The following is a 19949-nucleotide window of genomic DNA, read 5'->3' as shown; positions in this document are numbered from 1 at the left end:
AGAACAGACAATTATATAACATATAACTACAGTCTGAAATGACAGATAGAAAGAACAAATAGACAGATGGATCAGACAGAAAAGAACAGACAGATAAAACAGATAGATAGATAGACAGACAGGTATACAAAACAGACAGACAGACAGAACAGACAGATAGACAAACAGATACACAGACAGACAAAATAGACGTATATTGACAGACAGAACCGACAGATAGACTGACGGACAGACTGAAAAGACAGATAGATAGACATATAAACAGACAAACAGAAACACAGACAGACAGATAGAACAGACAGACAGACAGGCAGTGACGGAAGAAGCTATATAGACAGACAGACAGACAGACAGACAGAGAGAAAAAAATAAACAGACAGACAACTAGATACACAGAGAGGAAGACAGACAGATAAAGAACAGACGGACAATCAAACAAACGCCAGGCGAACAAACGCCAGGCGAACAAACACTGGACATGATAGAAATAACTCTTCTTGATTTCTTTGCAATAATGGGAGACAGACAGAAAGACGGACAAACAGCCACACACATACATACAGACAGCCAGATACAGACAGTCATAAACAGACAGTCACACAGCCACACATACAGTACAGACACACACGCACATAGATACAGAGCAAGACAGACACTCACACATACTTACAGACAGCGATACACAGACAGTCACACAGCCATACAACAAGACATGCAGACAGCCACACACACAGACAGACACACAATCACACACAGACATACAGACAGCCATACACAAACAATCACACAGCCACACAGACAATCACAAACACAAACAGACAAAAGCCATAATCAGGTAAAACTCTTTCTTCCTGTGGGTGGGAGGCGGGAGGCGGGTGGAGAGGTCAATAAGACAATGTGCTGACGGTGATGTGGCCGCCTCCCTCACCCAGCCTTCATCTCTGCTCTACCTCACATGAATTAGGGTGAGCACAGCAACACAAACACACACACACACACACACACACGCTCTCTCTCTCTCGTGGCTTTTCATTTCTTTTATTTTCTTTTGTGGGAGAGAGAGAAGATGGTGGTATGTGTATTGTTGTCTTGCTTTCTCTCTCTCTTTTCTCTTTGTCTGTCTGTCTGTCTAACCATATCTCTCTCTGTCTCTCTCTCTCTCTCTCTCTCGAAAATATTATCTGTCTTTCACACCGCGAAAGTAAGGAAACCTCTGAAGCCTCGATACTGGATTATGGTGACCTCTGTAAGCGTAATTTCTTAACATGTAAGCCTCTGGAAGCCTCGAAATCGGACCTCTATCCTGTGGAAGCATTATAGCTAGAGTATTAGCACCTGGAAGCCTCGCAACTAGACGTCTCAGCCCTTGGAAGCTTCAGAACTAGACGTCTCAGCCCCTGGAAGCTGCACAACTAGACGTCTCAGCCCCTGGAAGCCTCATAGCGAGACGTATCAGCCCCTGGAAGCCTCACAACTAGACGTCTCAGCCCCTGGAAGCTGCACAACTAGACGTCTCAGCCCCTGGAAGCTGCACAACTAGACGTCTCAGCCCATGGAAGCTTCACAACTAGACGTCTCAGCCCATGGAAGCTTCATAGCGAGATGTATCAGACCCTGGAAGCTTCACAACTAGATGTCTCAGCCCCTGGAAGCCTCACAACTAGACGTCTCAGCCCTTGGAAGCTTCAGAACTAGACGTATCAGCCCCCGGAAGCTTCAAAACTAGACGTCTCAGCCCTCGGAAGCTTCATAACTAGACGTTTCAGCCCTTGGAAGCCTCACAACTAGACGTCTCAGCCCCTGGAAGCCTCACAGCTAGACATATTAACCTCTGAAAGCCTCACAACTAGACGTCTCACCCCTTGGAAGCTTCAGAACTAGACGTCACAGCCTTTGGAAGCCTCACAGCTAGACGTCTCAGCCCCTGGAAGCCTCACAGCTAGACATATTAACCTCTGGAAGCCTCACAACTAGACGTCTCACCCCTTGGAAGCTTCAGAACTAGACGTCACAGCCTTTGGAAGCCTCACAACTAGACACAATAGCCTCTAGAAGCCTTATAACTAGACACATTAACCTCCGGAAGGCTTCCAACTCGACGTCGTAACCTCTGGAAGACTCACAACCTGACACCTCAGCCCTTAGAAACCTTATAATTAGACGTCTTAGCCTCATAACTAAACACAATAGCCTCTGGACGCCTCATAACTAGACTCCTTGGCCTCTATAAGCCTTACAAATAGACACGTTAGCCTCTGGGAGCCATACAACTAGACGTCTTAAATTCTGGAGGCTTCACACCTAGACGTCTCAGCCTCTGGAAGCTTCATAACTAGACAACTTAACCTCTAGAGCCTAACAACTAGATGCCCCACTTATGATGTTCTAACTTTGGGAACCCTACTACTGGATGTACTACCTTATGGGAGCCTCACAATTGATGTACTGCCATTGGAAGTCTCAATACATGATGTACTACCCTCTGGAAGCCACACTAACAGTATATTACGTTCTGGAAGCCTCACAATTGATGTACTATTCACTACTAAATGTACTATCCTTTGGAAACGTCAATAATGATGTACTACCCCTTGAAAACGTCACTAATGATGTACTACCCCTTGAAAACGTCACTAATGATGTACTACCCCCCCTGAAAACGTCACTAATGATGTACTACCCCCTGAAAGCGTCACTAATGATGTAGTAACATCGGGAAACCTCACTATAAGATGTACTTAACCTAACCTAACCTAACCTAACCTATTATTTTACATGATGTCATACCCATAGTGTAGACATCATGAGTCGATGGGTCAATATTTGAGGCAGGAACTCTAATATGTGGGCGACTGTGTGGGTGACGTCGTGGGTCATTCAGAGTGTAGCGCGTAAGTGTGTGTCAGGAAGGAGTGTCTGAGTGGGCAGTCATGGTGAAGTGTCTGAGTGGGTAGTCATGGTGGGATGATTGCGTGGGCAGTCGTGTTGAAGTGTTTGAGTGGGCAGTCATGGTGAAGTGTTTGAGTGGGCAGTCATGGTGGGGTGTTTGAGTGGGCAGTCATGTTGAAGTGTTTGGGTGGGCAGTCATGGTGAAGTTTTTGAGTGGGCAGTCATGGTGGGGTGTTTGAGTGGGCAGTCATGTTGAAGTGTTTGGGTGGGCAGTCAGGCTGGAGTGTTTGAGTGGACACTCATGGTGGTGTGTTTGAGTGGGCAATAATGCTAGAAAGTTTGAGTGGGCAATCAGGCTGGAGTGTTTTAGTGGGCAGTCAGGCTAGAGGTTTGAGTGGGCAGTCAGGCCAGAGTGTCTGAGTGAGGAGTCAGTCTGGAGTGTTTGATTGGCTACTCGTGCTTGAGTGTTTGAATGGGCAGTCAGGCTAAGGGTTTGAGTGGGCAGCCAGACTGGAGTGTTTGAGTAGACAGTCAGGCTGGAGTGTTTAGCGAGCAGTCAGGCTGGAGTGTTTGAGTGGGCAGTCAGGCTAAAGGTTTGAGTGGGCAGTCAGGCTGGAGTGTTTAGCGGGCAGTCAGGCTGGAGTGTTTGAGTGGGCAGTCTTTGAAAATATTCACGAGAGGCAAAATATTCTTCTTTTGGTGATTCAGACACACACACACACACACACACACACACACACACACATATTCGTACCTTACATGACAGAGGATTCAAGGAGAAAATGGTTCTAGGACCGAAGAAAATACGTCCCATAGATTCACGAAAATCATTCGTAGAAAAATTTGACGTTTAACTACGGCGCTAACCAGGTCTCCAGGTACTAACTACGGCGCCGTTCAGGTCTTCGGGTACTAGCGACGCCTCTGTTCAGGTGTTTAGGTACTAACGACGCCACTCTTCAGGTCTTCAAGTACTAATTACGACGCTCTTTAGGTCTTCATATATTAACTACGGCGCTGTTCAGGTCTTGAAGTTCAAACTACGGCGCTGTTCAGATCTTCAAGTACTAACGACAGCGCTTTTCAGATCTTGAGGCTCAAACTACGGCGCTGTTCAGGTCCTCATGTACTAACTACGGCGCTTTTCTGGTCTTCAAGTACAATACAAACGACGGCGCTGTTCAGGTCCTGAAGTACTAACTACGGTGCTGTTCAGGTCTTCGAGTACTAACTACGCCGCAGCACAGGTCATTAAGTACTAACTATGGCGCTATTCAGGCCTTCAAATATTAACGACTGCGCTGTTCAGGTCCTTAAGTACTAACGACGGCGCTATTCGGGTCCTCAAGTACTAAATACGCCACTGTTCAGGTCTTCGAGTACTGACTACGTCGCCGTCCGGGTCTTCATTACTAACTATGAAGCTGTACAGTCCGTCAGGTACTAACTATGTCGCTGTCCAAGACATCAAGTAATAACTACGCCACTGTCCCGGTCATCAAGCGCTAACTATGCCGCTGTAAAGTTCACGAAGTACTAACTATGCCGCTGCACAAATCATCAGTTACAAATACGCTGCCGTGCAGGTCATCAGGTACTAACCATGCCGCCTCGCAGGTCATCAAGTACTAGCTAGTGCCGCTGTATCAGTCATCAAGTACTAACTACGCTGCCATACAGGTCATCAGGTACTAACTATTCCGCTGATCTGGTCATCCCGTAACTACTGTAACTTTGCCACTGCTCATGACTGTACATTTTAATGTACATGACTATACACACTGAACGTGAGCTACAGGATATGCTGAACACCAGTAGTCGAGTATGTACACTTCGGCCTTTAGGTGAAGGTATGCAACACTCAGATTCTCTTCGAGCCTGCCCCTGTTCATCCTACCTCCACCTCTAATGTTAATCATTTCCAGTACCTTGGCTCCCATTTGTCCACCAACGCAGACATCGATGAAGAAATCCACTATCAGATCACCTGTGCCTCTCAAGCTTTTGCCAGACTACTTGCCCGTTTCTTCAGCTGTAGGGAGCTGAAATTATTTACAAAGTTGCACATTTATCGATCAGTGGTACTCCCCACCCTGGTGTATGGCAGCGAGACATGGGTCACATACAGAAGGCACCTCAAGACACTTGAAAACTTTCACCAACGTAGTTTACGTTCCATCCTTTTAGTTCGCTGGGAAGACAAGATAACAAATGCCAGTATTCTCCGTAACACCAACTGTAGGAGCATCGAGGCTCCCATTTATCCATGACCAAGTACGTTGGACTGGCCCTGTCACCCGCAAGGACGACAGTAGACTGCCAAAGTAGCTACTTTGTAGTCACCTAACGAATGGTAAATGTAATTCTGGCGGGAAAAGGTACAAAGATAGTCGTGAGGCAAACCTGAAAAAGTGCCAAATCGATCCCCTCACCTGGGAGACGACCATTCCACACTGTAACGCTTGGAGGAGCACTACACGAGAAGATGTCAATACTTTCGAAGCAGCTCGACTGCAACATGCAGCATCCGCGGCCGACCCTGTCTCGTATCGGCCTCTCGAGCCACCTCAAAGCTCACTAATGACTATATCATCGTGTTATCGCTGATTGATTGTCAATTTGTCATCCTCGATTCCGGTTTGACAGCAAAAATATAGTAGTAGTAGTAGCAGTATGTGGGTGTGTGTGCGTGCGTGTGTAATAATGTTGATGATAATATTAAAGGTTAACTGAAAAACATGATAAGTAAAGGCTGAGAAAAAAAACAAAGATGATAAGTTATATAAATGTGGAGTGGGTCCGTCTTGATTGACAAAAGATTTCAGCACAAAAAGATAATAAACATGGAGTGAACATATAGAATAACTGTAGATCTGGAGGGAAGGGAGGCAGTCTAGTAAACTGCCTTGTGACTTGATAATGACGCCAACACAATCATTCCTATGGATCCTAAGACGTTCGTACGTAGGTGCTAGGGGCAGTCCTGACCACCCACTTCATCTGGGTGGTAATAATCTGCACATGTTTATCACACACATTACGTGGTCCTGGTAGGTCCTTCAGCTCACATGGTGTTATAGAAAAAAATCTTGTTCTAATCACATGTAGTTGGGAGTCCTCATTTTTCACCTGGTGGAGTTAGGCGTTCTCACTTTTCACCTGGTATAGCCGCGAGTCTTTATTTCACATCTGGTGTCAGTGAAGTGGTGCGTAGTGGGGGATGTGTGGGCATTGACCATTTTTCACTGTACTGTATTGTTGGTGGGAGGATGTTGATAAATCCTGGTGGGGAGGCGGCTAGACCGGCCCTGGCAGCTGCATCCTTGGTAAAAAATGACCATGGCGCACCAGCAGTGGTACCTAGTATATCCTCATCCCTTGGGAGCCAAAGGCAGTGTGTGTGTGTGTGTGTGTGTGTGTGTGTGTGTGTGTGTGTGTGTGGTTTCTTCCTCGTGTTGAACAGGAAAGCAACTTGCACAAGCCTTCACCTGCCAGTACACAGCCTCTTCACCATCTAGACTCCTGCTGTGCCTCCTCGTGGCAACACACGGTAACTGAGTGCCTCGTGGGGCCCAGAATAGACCAGCAGAGGATCTCGGAGCAGCAATGGTCCCTAAAGGGACGGCAAATAGGCCCATTGGCATGTGAACACGTCCTGACATCTATCAACCACTGCCCAGCTGTATTGCGGATTAACCTTGGTAAGTATAAGGCTACGGGAGTAAACCCCCAGACGAAAAATCTGCGGTGAAGCATCACATCAGGGAGACATGCTTTCAGAGCTCCAACAAGACCCCGACGGTGGCATAGGCAGAAGAGGTGACGAACATAGGTACTCAACGACTAGATTGGCGGATGAAGGCAATGCATGATGGACAGGCTACGAACGCGAAACCCAAGAAACTGGGCTATCGGCAATCCATTGCAACTCTCCCTCTCCCCAGTCGTTGTAACACTTTCACCTCTGGATCAGGAAAAGGGCGAGCCAAGATGTGTGGTTGCAGCCTGCGCTCCTGCCTCACCACATAAATCAACTCAGGCGTCGCCATCATCCAGTTCATCATACCTCTCATCATCATCAAAACCCCTATACCCCTAAAAGTCCCATGGTGACTGACGAGTGGCGACGGGGACAGGTAGAGATGACTGCTGGGAGTCTCTAGTCACAACTCTGACATTGGACGGCATAGATAAGATGGTCATTTACGCACTGGGATCTAGGCAACAGGGCAATCCGGTCCTGTCTATGCGACTGAGCAGCCTTTCCGAGGACCCACTCTGCTCACCTCACATGGGGAGGGGGCTAGAAAAGGTGCCTTAAACATAGCCTTCCTAAAGAACCAACCTGACTGGGCAACTGTCCCCCAGTAAGGTCATCCTTATGCGGTCAAAAACACAATTTATAATCACAGATCAAAGCAAAAACAAACTATACAACCTCTTATGGTCACTGCATAGAATGTCAGGACCCTTTTGGATACTGGCACAAATGAGCGTCCTGAAAGAAGAAATGCCCTTGTGGCAAAAGAGCTGGATAGGTATAACATCGACAAAGCAGCCATAAGTGAGTCCCAGCTCCCTGACGACGGTCGACTCACAGAACGGAGGTCTAGCTATACCTGCTGCGGAGAGAAACCACATTTATGGAATTGGCTTTGCCATCCGCCAATGCATCCTACATAGGCTAACTGAAATGCCTGTTGGGATCAAAGAGCGCCTCTTAATGTTCCGAGTCCCACTGAATCATTCATGTCATGCCTTCTTCATCACTGCATATGCCCCAACACTGGATGCAGGGGATGGCATCAAGGATGCCTTTTATGCCAACCTTGACAAAGTGTTAACCACTATCCCCAGAAAAGATAAGGTTGTGCTCCAAGGTAACTTCAATGCCAGAGTTGGCAGAAATGCTGACATTTGCCAGGGTATCATAGGGAGAAATGGACTGGGGAAGTGTAACCCCAACATCCTACTCCTCCTTTGTAAGTGTGCTGCACGCAACCTCTCTATAACCAATACCTTGTTTGGGCCAGCCGACAAGTTCAAGGGTTCGTGGCAACACCCATAATCCAAACATTGGCATATCATTGGCTACATCATTGTCAGAGAAAGACATCACGGAGATATCCTCATCACCCGAGCCATGCACGGCTCAGACCACTGCGACACTGATCATCGGCTCATCAGAGCCAAGCTCTCACTTCACGTCGGCTCAGAACGGCGAAGTCAACAAGCCTCCAAAAGAGGTTTTATTACTAAGCATTTGGAGGATCCAGCAGTAGCACATGCCTTCAGAAAGCAGCTCGAACATGGGCTGATAAACAACCCGACAACAAACAACCCAAATCAAGTGCCGAATGAGATATTCTCGACCCTGTCATGACAAAGACCTGCAGAGAGGCCCTCGGCCAGTTCGAAAGAATACACCAGGACTGGTTTGATGAAAATGACCTGGAAATCAATGTACTCATCAATGATAAACATGCTGTTTTAATTGACTTGCAGAACAACCCTCAGTCTCGAACCAAAGCTGATACCTTCTGCAAGAAGAAAGTGGTGGCCTAGCGTAAACTTTGCAAAATAAAGAACGACTGGTTTTAAAATAAAGTATGTGAAACACAAAAGATTGCAAATCAACACAAGATGCGCGAATTTTTCAATTCCGCTAAAATATTTTATGGGCCAATAACTCATGGTGCAGTCCCATCCGCTCATCCAAAGGTAACTCCATAATCAAAGATGAAGAAGGCCTCCTTCAGTGCTGGAAAGAGCACTACCATTCGCCACTCAATCGAAACACCGATGTGGATGTCCTGACTACCCAGCAGGTCCCTCAGCATCCAGAGCTGACTTACCTCAGCTATCCTCCATCCCTGGACGAGGTAGCTACTGCCATCAAACAGAAGAAAAATAACAAAGCCTCAGGGCCTGATGGAATCCCAGCCGAGGTGTATAAAGCAGGAGGACCTCTGCTTACCAGCTGTTTCCACTCTCTCCTGGAGAATATATGAGAAAAGGAGGAAATCCCCCACGCTCTTAAAGACGCCTCCATCGTCAATATTTATAAGAACAAGGGAGACTGATCAGACTGTGGCAACTACCGCAGGATCTCACTGTTGTCCGTAGCTGGCAAGATTATCGCCGAGTCCTACTAAACAGACTTCTTCCTTAGGCGGAAAACTTCCTCCCAGAATCTCAATGTGGCTTAAGACCATCATGTGGCACCACTGACATGAACTTTGTTGCCCCCTAGATACAGGAAAAGTGCAGAAAACAGCGTCGTGACCTGTACATGGCCTTCATAGACCAAACCAAGGCCGTTAACTCGGTCAACAGGGAAGCCCCCTGGCGGGCCCACAGCCGTTTTGGCTGCCCACCAAAACCCATTGCCATTGTGAGGCAACTGCACGATGGCATGAACGGCAGTGTCCTACGCAATTGCACCCAGTGTGAGTTCTTTCTCATTCAAACGGGTAAAACAAGGATTTGTATTGGCACCAACTCTATTTTCCATTTTCTTGGCTGCCTTTCTTACTCGTGCCAGTGCCAATTCATCCGATACTGGATGTATCGGATGAATGGTCTTTTCAACATAAGACGACTCCAGGCAGGAACAAAGGTGTCTGCTGCTTCCATTACTGAACTTCAGCATGCAGACGACCTCACCCTTGTCGCTCACGCTGAGCGTGACCTACAAGAGATCTTGAACACCTACGCAGATGCTTATGCACACTTCGGCCTTGAGGAGAATGTACGTAAGACTCAGATTCTCTTTCAGCCTGCCCCTGGTTCAACCACACACCCACCATTCATCCAGCTTAACTGTACTACCCTCTTTAATGTTACCCACTTACAGTATCTCGGCTCCCACCTGTCCACCACCGCGAACACCGAGTTCGCTGGGAAGACAAGAGAACAAATGATAGTATTCTCGCTGACACCAACTGTTCATAATCCATGAACAACTACATTGGACTGGGCATGTTACCCACCTGCCAAAGCAGCTACTTTACAGTCGTCTAACGAATAGTATACGTAACGCTGGCGGGCAACTGAAAAGGTATAAGGATAGTCCGAAGACAAACCTAAAAAAGTGCCAAATCGACCCCCTCACCTAGGAGACGATTACTCTACACCGTAACGCTTGGAGGAGCACTACACGAGGTGTCAATACTTTCGAGCTAGCCCGACTGCAAACCGAAGCAGACAAGCGCCAACCCCGGAAAGAAGCTGCCGCCTCCCCTCCCGCACTAGATGTAGCCCTCCACAAGTGCAACATCTGTGAACGACTCTGCTGGTCCTGTATCGGCTTCTCTAATCACCTTAGAACTCACCAACGAAGGTGACATCCTTAATAACTCATATCATTTTATCATAGCTGGATGATCGTTATACTCAATTCCGAGTGACAGCAAAGTAGTGTGTGTGTGTGTGTGTGTATGTGCTCGTGAGGTGTGTGAGCGTGGGGTGTGTGAACGTGGGGAGAAGGGATGTGCTAGGGAGGGAGGTGTGCTGGAGGCTGGAAGTGTATCGTTGGAGTGAGGGGGAGTTAGCCAATGAAGGGAAGGTCAAGAAAAACAGATGACCAGCTGACATTATACACACGATCAGCTGACATACTGACGACCTGTTGATATACAGACGATCAGCTAACATTATACTGACGACCTGCTGACATAATAACGACTAGCTTACATTATATAGACGAACAGCTCACATTATACAGACGACCAGCTGACATACTGAAAACCAGGTGACATCATAAAGACGACCAGCTGACATTATACAGACGACCATTTGACATACTGGCGACTAGCTGACATACTGACGACCTGCTGACATCATACGCACGGCCAGCTGACATGTAGCCCTGATTGTTGATCTTATTTTGGCCTGGCATGTGAGTTATGACCAGAAGCACTAATTGTGTTGTGATGGGGCGTGATGCGGGAGGGGTGATGGGAAGCGGCAAAGGTAAGGAGATGATGGGAAACAGGACAGGGAGGAAGTGAAGGAATTGTTGGTCTGCGGAGGGAAGGGGTGGAGGAAGGGGGAAGGATTGGTGATAGAGGCGGAGGGGGAGGAGGTGAAGGGAGGAAAGAGGTGAAGGACAATGAAGAGAAGAGAGAGAGAACAAAATGAGAAACTTCCGTAAAAACTAAAATGATATAGTGAAGTGTTACATAACTTGTCCTCGAGCACTGGTGATGTGAACCTCCGGACCTCATCCTCGACACTCGTCCTCGACCACTGGTGATGTGAACCTCCAGACCTCATCCTCGACACTTGCCCTCGACCACTGGTGATGTGAACCTCCAGAACATATAAAGCTTCTCACATTTGTCACCAAGACACAGGTGAACCTCTGACCTACTGTCTACCCAAGGAGATAATTAAGAGGTAGATGAAGACGTGAGTGTGTGTGTAATCCTCTTAATGAAACCCTTGTATTGTGTTTCGTCGTCACAGCAGCTACAGGTGTTGATCCACTTGAACACCTGTAATGTATTCTTCGTCACAGCAGCTACAGGTGTTGATCCACTTAAACACCTGTAATGTATTCTTCGTCACAGCAGCTACAGGGGTTGAGCCACTTAAACACCTGTAATGTATTCTTCGTCACAGCAGCTACAGGGGTTGAGCCACTTAAACACCTGTAATGTATTCTTCGTCACAGCAGCCACAGGTGTTAACTCACTTAATCACCTGTAATGTATTCTTCATCACAGCAGCTACAGGTGTTGACCCACTTAAACACCTGTATTGTGTATCATTTCATTCTCAAGGGTGTAACACCTATCTAACACCTTCATAACATACTATAGGTCAACCACTATCACATTAACACCTGTCATTATCACCTCACGCTGTTAAATGGATCTGATAGGTCGACACGACAATGGACCACCTTCACTTCCCAACTGTAACGCTAGGTACCCATTCCCAGCTGGGTGGACTTGGGAGCTTCGGGCGCTCTATCCACTCACCCGTCGCACCCCAGTTGACGAAGATTATAGAGCTAATATTAAACTCTATCTGTTTCATATAAGATTTAGAGTTTGTCAAAAAAATAACAGTAAAAATGAACACTTATTGCAGATATATTGTACAGGTGGAGTAGCTGTATATTGTACAGGTGGAGTAGCAGTATATTGTACAGGTGGAGTAGCTGTATATTGTACAGGTGGAGTAGCTGTATATTGTACAGGTGGAGCAGCAGTATATTGTACAGGTGGAGTAGCTGTATATTGTACAGGTGGAGTAGCTGTATATTGTACAGGTGGAGTAGCTGTATATTGTACAGGTGGAGTAGCTGTATATTGTAAAGGTGGAGTAGCTGTATATTGTACTGGTGGAGTAGCTGTATATTATACAGGTGGAGTAGCTGTATATTGTACAGGTGGAGTAGCTGTATACTGTACAGGTGGAGTAGCTGTATATTGTACAGGTGGAGTAGCTATATTGTACAGGTGGAGTAGCTTAATATATTGTACAGGTGGAGTAGCTATTATATTGTACAGGTGGAATAGCTGATCATGCACAGGTGGAGTAGCTGTATATTGTACAGGTGAATTAGCTGTATATTGTCAAGATTAGATAGCTGTATATTGTACAGGTGTCAGATATTCTTATATTGTACAGGTGCAGATGGCTGTATATTGTACAGGTGGAGTGGCTATGTGTACAGGTGGAATGGCCTGTATATTGTACAGGTGGAGTAGCTGTATATTGTACAGGTGGAGTAGCTGTATATTGTACAGGTGGAGTAGCTGTATATTGTGCAGATTGGAGTAGTTGAATATTGTACAGGTGGAGTGGCTGTATATTGTACAGGTGGAGTGGCTGTGTGTACAGGTGGAGTGGTTGAATATTGTACAGGTGGAGTAGTTGAATATTGTACAGGTGGAGTAGCTGTATATTGTACAGATTAGATAGCTGTATATTGTACAGGTGGAAGTAGCTGTATATTGTACAGGTGGAGTAGCTGTATATTGTACAGGTGGAGTAGCTGTATATTGTCCGAATTAGATAGCTGTATATTGTACAGGTGGAGTAGCTGTATATTGTACAGGTGGAGTAGCTGTATATTGTACAGGTGGAGTAGCTGTATATTATACAGGTGGAGTAGCTGTATATTATACAGGTGGAGTAGCTGTATATTATACAGGTGGAGTAGCTGTATATTGTACAGGTGGAGTAGCTGTATATTGTACAGGTGGAGTAGCTGTATATTGTACAGGTGGAGTAGCTGTATATTGTACAGGTGGAGTAGCTGTATATTATACAGGTGGAGTAGCTGTATATTGTACAGATTAATTAGCTGTATATTGTACAGGTGAAGTAGCTGTATATTGTACAGGAATTAGATAGCTGTATATTGTACAGGTGGAGTAGCTGTATATTGTACAGATTAGATAGCTGTACTCATGCACAGAGTGGAATAGCTGCTTATATTGTAGGTGAATGGCACAATATTGTACAGGTGGAGTAGCTGTATATTGTACAGGTAGATGGCGTATATTGTACAGATTAGATGGCTGTATATTGTACAGAGTGGAGTAGCTGTATATTGCACAGATTGATGCTTGTTGTACAGGTGGAGTAGCTGTATATTGCACAGGTGGAGTAGCTGTATATTATACAGATTAGATAGCTGGCCTTGTACACAGGTGAATGGCTGTATATTGTACAGATTGGAGTAGCTGTATATTATACAGGTGGAGTAACTGTATATTGTACAGGTAGATAGCTGTATATTATTGTACGAATTGGAGTGGCTGTATATTGTACAGGTGGAATGGCTGTATATTGTGCAGGTGGGTGGCATATGTGTACAGGTGGGAGTAGCTGTATATTGTACAGGTAGATATGTATATTGTACAGGTGGAAGTAATGTATATTGTACAGGTGGAGTAGCTGTATATTGTACAGATTAGATAGCTGTATATATTGTACAGGTGGAGTAGCTGTATATTGTACAGGTGGAGTAGCTGTATATGTACAGGTGGAGTAGCTGTATATTGTACAGGTGGAGTAGCTGTATATTATACACAATTAGAGTATTAACATATATTATACAGGTGGAGTAGCTGTATATTGTACAGGTGGAGTAGCTGTATATTGTACAGGTGGAGTAGCTGTATATTGTACTGGTGGAGTAGCTGTATATTGTACAGGTGGAGTAGCTGTATATTGTACAGGTGGAGTAGCTGTATATTGTGCAGGTGGAGTAGCTGTATATTGTGCAGGTGGAGTAGCTAATTATTGAACAGGTAGAGCAACTATTTATAATTAACAGTATGCCTATAAGATAATTAACCTGATCATACACACCTTGACCTGTGTATGAGTCTACGTCTTATAGACAGATTAATGTGTATTAATTTACATATGACTAGAAGTTTACTGTGATGTACACGTCTATGATATACACATGAGTATGATTCAGTTTACCAGACGTGTGTGTGCGTGTGTGTGTGTGTGTGTGTGTGTGTGTGTGTGTGTGTGTGTGTGTGGTATATGTGTGTGTAGTGTAAATATAACGTGAATTTTGTCCCCTGATTACGATTCCATCCACCACCACTACCATCCACCACCACTACCCTCCACCACCACTACCCTCCACCACCACTATCACCATCCACCACCACTACCATCCACCACCACTACCCTCCACCACCACTACCCTCCACCACCACTATTTCACCATCCACCACTACTGTTACCATCCACTACCACCACCTCCCCTCCCACCACCACTTCCACCACTCCCTCCACCATAACAAGGTCCACACCTCCACCACCTCTCTCCACCATAGTAAGGTCCACACCCACCACCACCTCCACCACCCTCCCTCCACCAACAAGGTCCACCCACCACCCTCCCTCCACCACCTCCCTCCACCATAAGAAGGTCCACACCCTCCACCACCCTCCACCATAACAAGCCCCACACCTCCACTCACCTCCACCACCCTCCCTCCACCACCTCCCTCCACCATAACAAGGTCCACACCCACCACCACTACCCTCCACCACCACTATCACCATCCACCACTACTGTTACTATCCACTACCACTACCTCCCTCCACCACCACTCTCCACCACTCCCTCCACCATAACAAGGTCCACACCCTCCACCACCTCTCTCCACCATAGTAAGGTCCACACCCACCACCACTCTCCACCACCTCCCTCCACCATAACAAGCCCCACACCCTCCACCACCTCTCCACCACCACTCTCCACCACCTCCCTCCACCATAACAAGGTCCACACCCTCCACCACCTCTCCACCTTCCTCTCCTCTGTGTTTGTTAACTATTTTAATCATCTCTTTTGCTTCTTGTTTTTGTACCAATTATTTCATTATTTTTGTCTCTTAGTAATTCCGTTATTCTCTATTGTTATCATGTTTTTTTTATTGTTTTCTTACTGATTCATTTATTGTTTTATAGTGTTTTCGGTTATTATTTTTATTCATTCCTTTTTGTCTTTGTTTTTATCGTGTGTTTTTTTGTTTGTTTTTATATTTACTTACTCTTGTTTTTCTTGTTTCAGCCAACACCTGGACGCTGAGTTAGCTCGTTTTCTCTGCTCAAGACCTGAGGATCACTGAGGAGTTTTCCTACTGCTGGGGATGTCCCACCTTCTTCTGTATATCCAGGTCGTCTCACGGATGTCCTAAATGCTTCTACGTGTTCAGGTCTCTTCCGGGATGTCCTACACGCCGGCACGTGTCCAGGCTGCACCCGGGATGTCCTACACGCCGGTACGTGTCCAGGCTGCCTCCAGGATGTCCTACACGCCGGTACGTGTCCAGGCTGCCCCCGGGATGTCCTACACGCCGGTACGTGTCCAGGCTGCCCCCGGGATGTCCTACACGCCGGTACGTGTCCAGGCTGCCTCCGGGATGTCCTAGCTGCCTCTATGTATCCAGGTCATCTTCAAGGACATGGACACTAGACACGGACGAGTCAAAAGTCCATTCCCTACCACAAGCGCCAGCACGAGCAGTTAACAATGCCTGGTTTTCTCGTCCACGCCACAGTGTCACGCTTCTGAGAGCTACAGCACCTGACCAACACATGATAACAATACCACCACCAGCACGAGCAATCGGCAGCGCCTGTCGATCCCCTCCATCCTTCACTGACACGCTTGTAGAAATGACTATGCCTGATGGACCGTTCGCTCGCCTTGTGCTTGCACTGGCGTTTAACTTATATCACCGTACTGACACACGGTAATGGATGTTACAACGCCTGACGGAACGTTTCGCTCGCTTTCTGCCCACACCGGCGTTGGCTTCCATCCCCGCATTAGCAAGGTATTGGATGTCACAACGTCTGACGGGCCATTTCGCCCGCCTTCTGCTCGCACTGGCGCTCAATTACGGCACTGGAGAACACTGAGGCAGTAACACGACGGCCGCGTGTTTTGTGTGCGTGAAGGAAGATGTTTTTATTGTGAGAGAGAAAGTGTCGTATGAACCTAACAATTACAAACTCTTTAAATAACCTGTGAATATGTTAAATATTTTACCTATAAATTGTGGTGGAGAATTTCACTGACAGGAGCAGTGAAAAAAGTAATAATAATTATACATAAAGTAACTTAGAACAACCATCTTATTTATGGCTAAGAATCAAGTGTGTGTTTTTGATATTTGTACTACGATTTGTTAGGTGTAAAGTGACGAATGATATTACTTGTGACCGGAGATGATCTCCTTTCATATTTTATTACCAGTACTTGTAAAGTGTAAAGTGACAGACAAGGAATCAATTATTTTTAAACAGACATAAAACTAAGATGTGTTTTGATATTTGTACTACAGTTTGTTAAGTGTTAAGTAAGGAGGTAACTACTTACTTATGACTGAGTGTAGACCAAGATTTATTTTCATATTTGTGTCAACTTATAAAGTATAAAATATCATGGAAACTACTTATATAACATACCAGAATGTAAACTTTACTTTCACAGCTGTATGACGACTTGTAAAGTTTAAAGTAACGAGGAAATTACTTACCTGACACACTTAAACATTCACTCTACTTCAACATTTATATCATGACTCATAAAGTGTAAAGTGACGACAAAACTACTTATTAAGACGCTAGAATTTAAGATATACATTTTGATACTTGTTCTTATAACAGAGTAAAGTGACCAATGTTGTGACGTAAAGGACAATAACAATGGTACTGTCTTGGGTAAGTCAACACACAGCTCACACATATTGCTCAACTTTGACGCCAGATTGATAACGTAAACACGCCTAAACCTTAATTACATATCCTGTGTTAACAATTTGACCTACAGATTATAAATTATATTGAGTTACCGTATTATAGGGTATCTTCGCTTAACGTCGTATATATATGTTCTTCATAAGTGCGACATTGAACGAAATGACACAGAATTAATCCATTTTCCACGTAAGAAATAAACTAATAAAATAAAGATAAGTTCTTGTAATAAAAAAAAATTATCACCATATATAATGACGTTGTGGAATACTTATTGAAATCAACTTGAATTAACTTGAATTGCAATATTTAGAAGTGTCACCCAACTTAATTATCGGTCATAACCACAATGTTAAAGTGAGTTCTGTAAGTGAATGTTATTTTCGGTGACAGCGGAGGAATGGTTCCAGTATGATAGTCTAAGTCACGGAACAGTGTTGTAATTTGACCTAAGTTATTTAATGAAGTCATCAGATGTGTTAAAATGACCTTGGGCGTAAATAAAGTTAAATAGAGAGAGAGAGAGAGCGGGGGAAGAGGCGTGCATATTTAGGTAGAGAGAGAGACAGCAGGAGGTGGAGATAAAGAAGGGGAGTTAGAGAGAGAGAAAGAGGAAGAGAGCCAGCAGGAAATAGAGATAGAAAATGACAGCAGGAGATAGAAAGAAAGACAGCAGGAGATAGAGAGAAAGAGGGACGGCAGGATGTAGAGAAGGAGAGACATCGATAGATAGAGAGTGAGTCAGCAGGAAATAGAGATTGAAAGAGAGACTGCAGTTAATAGAGATAGTGAGACAACGGGAGATAGAAAGAGACACAGACAGCAAGAGATAGAGAGAGAGAGAGAGAGAGAGAGAGAGAGAGAGAGAGAGAGAGAGAGAGAGAGAGAGAGAGAGAGGCAACAGGAGAGAGAGAGAGAGAGAGAGAAGCCCCCCCCTCCAAGACAGGCTAGGCTCCTCCTCACCAATTTCAGCAATACTCAATCTCTTATTACGGACCAAGAGAACTTCTAAGACTTAACTAAGTCGTAGAGATCTGTCATATTATAGTGAATTAACATCTACAGCATCTAAATTGCTTTGTATTAACTTAATAACGATTAATTAACTCCAGAAATAGGCAATTAAGGTCCGTATTGTGATTATTAAGTTTTATGTTCTTATTTACGTGAGAGAGGAAGATTGAGCTAAGGCGGGGCTAAGACGTCTAAAGAGGTATCTGGTTATTTGGGTTAAACTCTTAAGACATCTCTATGATTCATTTTAACGTAACACCTTCTCATTAACATTTGCATTAACCAGGCTAAGGCGTTTATTAATTCCCTCGGTCATAATTAACGAGATATATATTAACCTTTCATCTACGGACAACAACAAAATGATGTTATTTAAAAACATATAGGATATTTAACACGAGGCTGACGAGGAGAAAATTATTTTAGGACTAGTGACCTCTGGCTGCCATATAACACAGCTCAGAGGTTAACATCACGTCTCTGAGCACACCTTAAGCTGCTGTTTTAATAATCTTGTTTACGATGCTGTTAACTTCTGTCTCATCTGGTGTTAATACGGTAATGTGCGTGTGTTGGTTGAAAGTGTTAACAGCATCTTGTGTTGACAGAGTTAACTTGTGTTAACAGGTTTAACATCAATATGTGTTGATAGTGTAAACAACATCTTGTGTTGAGTTGTGCTGATGACCACCTGGCTGTGTGACTCGGTATATACTCCAAATGTACCGGTAAAAAAGCCATACGTGCAGGTATATATATAGCATATGTGACAGTATATATACCATGTGTGCCAATATACACTGTATGTATCAGGTGTATACATCATATATGCTGGTATATACATCATATGTGCCGTTACATATATCATTGTGCTGTTATATGCACCATATGCATCAGGTATAGACACCACATATGCTAGTATATACCCCATATATGCCGGAACATTCATCATATGTGCTGGTATACAAACAAGTACCGATAAATATCGTCACTAGACTACACAGCAACATAGACATATTCAAGAGTACCGAAAATACTAACAGTCATTTTTTAACTTCTTGAGAACCTCCAGGAAGTCTTTAGGAGTCTTATGGAAGCCTCAGAGCTTCACCTCAACCGTCTCGTCCAGTAGCTTAATGCTGTTGTTGTTGTTGTTGTTATAATTATTGTTTACTTGGTCCTCATGGTTCACTTATGTATTTTAGTTGTAGGTGACACACACACACACACACACACACACACACACACACACACACACTCGTTGATCACCTACTATGTTTTTTGGGTGTTTGTTGTCCTGTACACACCTGTCTACCAAACACCGTGAACGTGTGTGTGTGTGTGTGTGTGTGTGTGTGTGTGTGTGTGTGAGAATCACACGCGTCTATTCACCGACCCACACATAACTATATCTTGTACATACACACATACATATAGTTGTATTCTGAACGTCTTCTGTTGAAATGTTGAATATGTGATGTGAGAACAATAATATATGTATATATATATATATTATGGAATCATGTTTGTCACAGACCTCCTCAGTTACGTCATATCATGATCATCCTCATTATCATTATTCAGATTTTAGTTTGCTAAAAGATGTATATATATAATAAATATATCCAGCTCCGTATACTTGAAGGAACCTATATAAGAACCGGATATATCTCACAACAACGAGAGATTATCTTAACTTTACGAGCCTTTCGGTATGCGGACCTCATATTGTTTTAGTGGACGCTAGCTACTGTGTGACGACAAGCCTGACGTCATATTATAACACTAGA

The 19949-nt window shown here is 44.7% G+C and overlaps 1 protein-coding gene across 1 annotated transcript in view; it reads left to right on the top strand.

The window, feature by feature from the left end:
- Window positions 1-18018, top strand: part of LOC121861555 (carbonic anhydrase-related protein 10-like) — a gene marked incomplete at its 5' end in the record, with an annotated part of 53727 nt that extends 35709 nt beyond the window's left edge. Inside the window, one exon of the mRNA XM_042359426.1 lies at window positions 15452-18018. Within this exon, the coding sequence (XP_042215360.1) occupies window positions 15452-15509 (58 nt within the window). The remainder of the gene's footprint in view (window positions 1-15451) is intronic.
- Window positions 18019-19949: the final 1931 nt, after the last annotated feature.

Source organism: Homarus americanus, unplaced genomic scaffold (genome assembly GCF_018991925.1).
Source record: "Homarus americanus isolate GMGI-L3 unplaced genomic scaffold, GMGI_Hamer_2.0 scaffold24260, whole genome shotgun sequence".
Classification (NCBI taxonomy): domain Eukaryota; kingdom Metazoa; phylum Arthropoda; class Malacostraca; order Decapoda; family Nephropidae; genus Homarus; species Homarus americanus.
The sequence above is the reverse complement of the archived record's forward strand: the minus strand, read 5'-3'. Positions and strand labels throughout refer to the sequence as shown.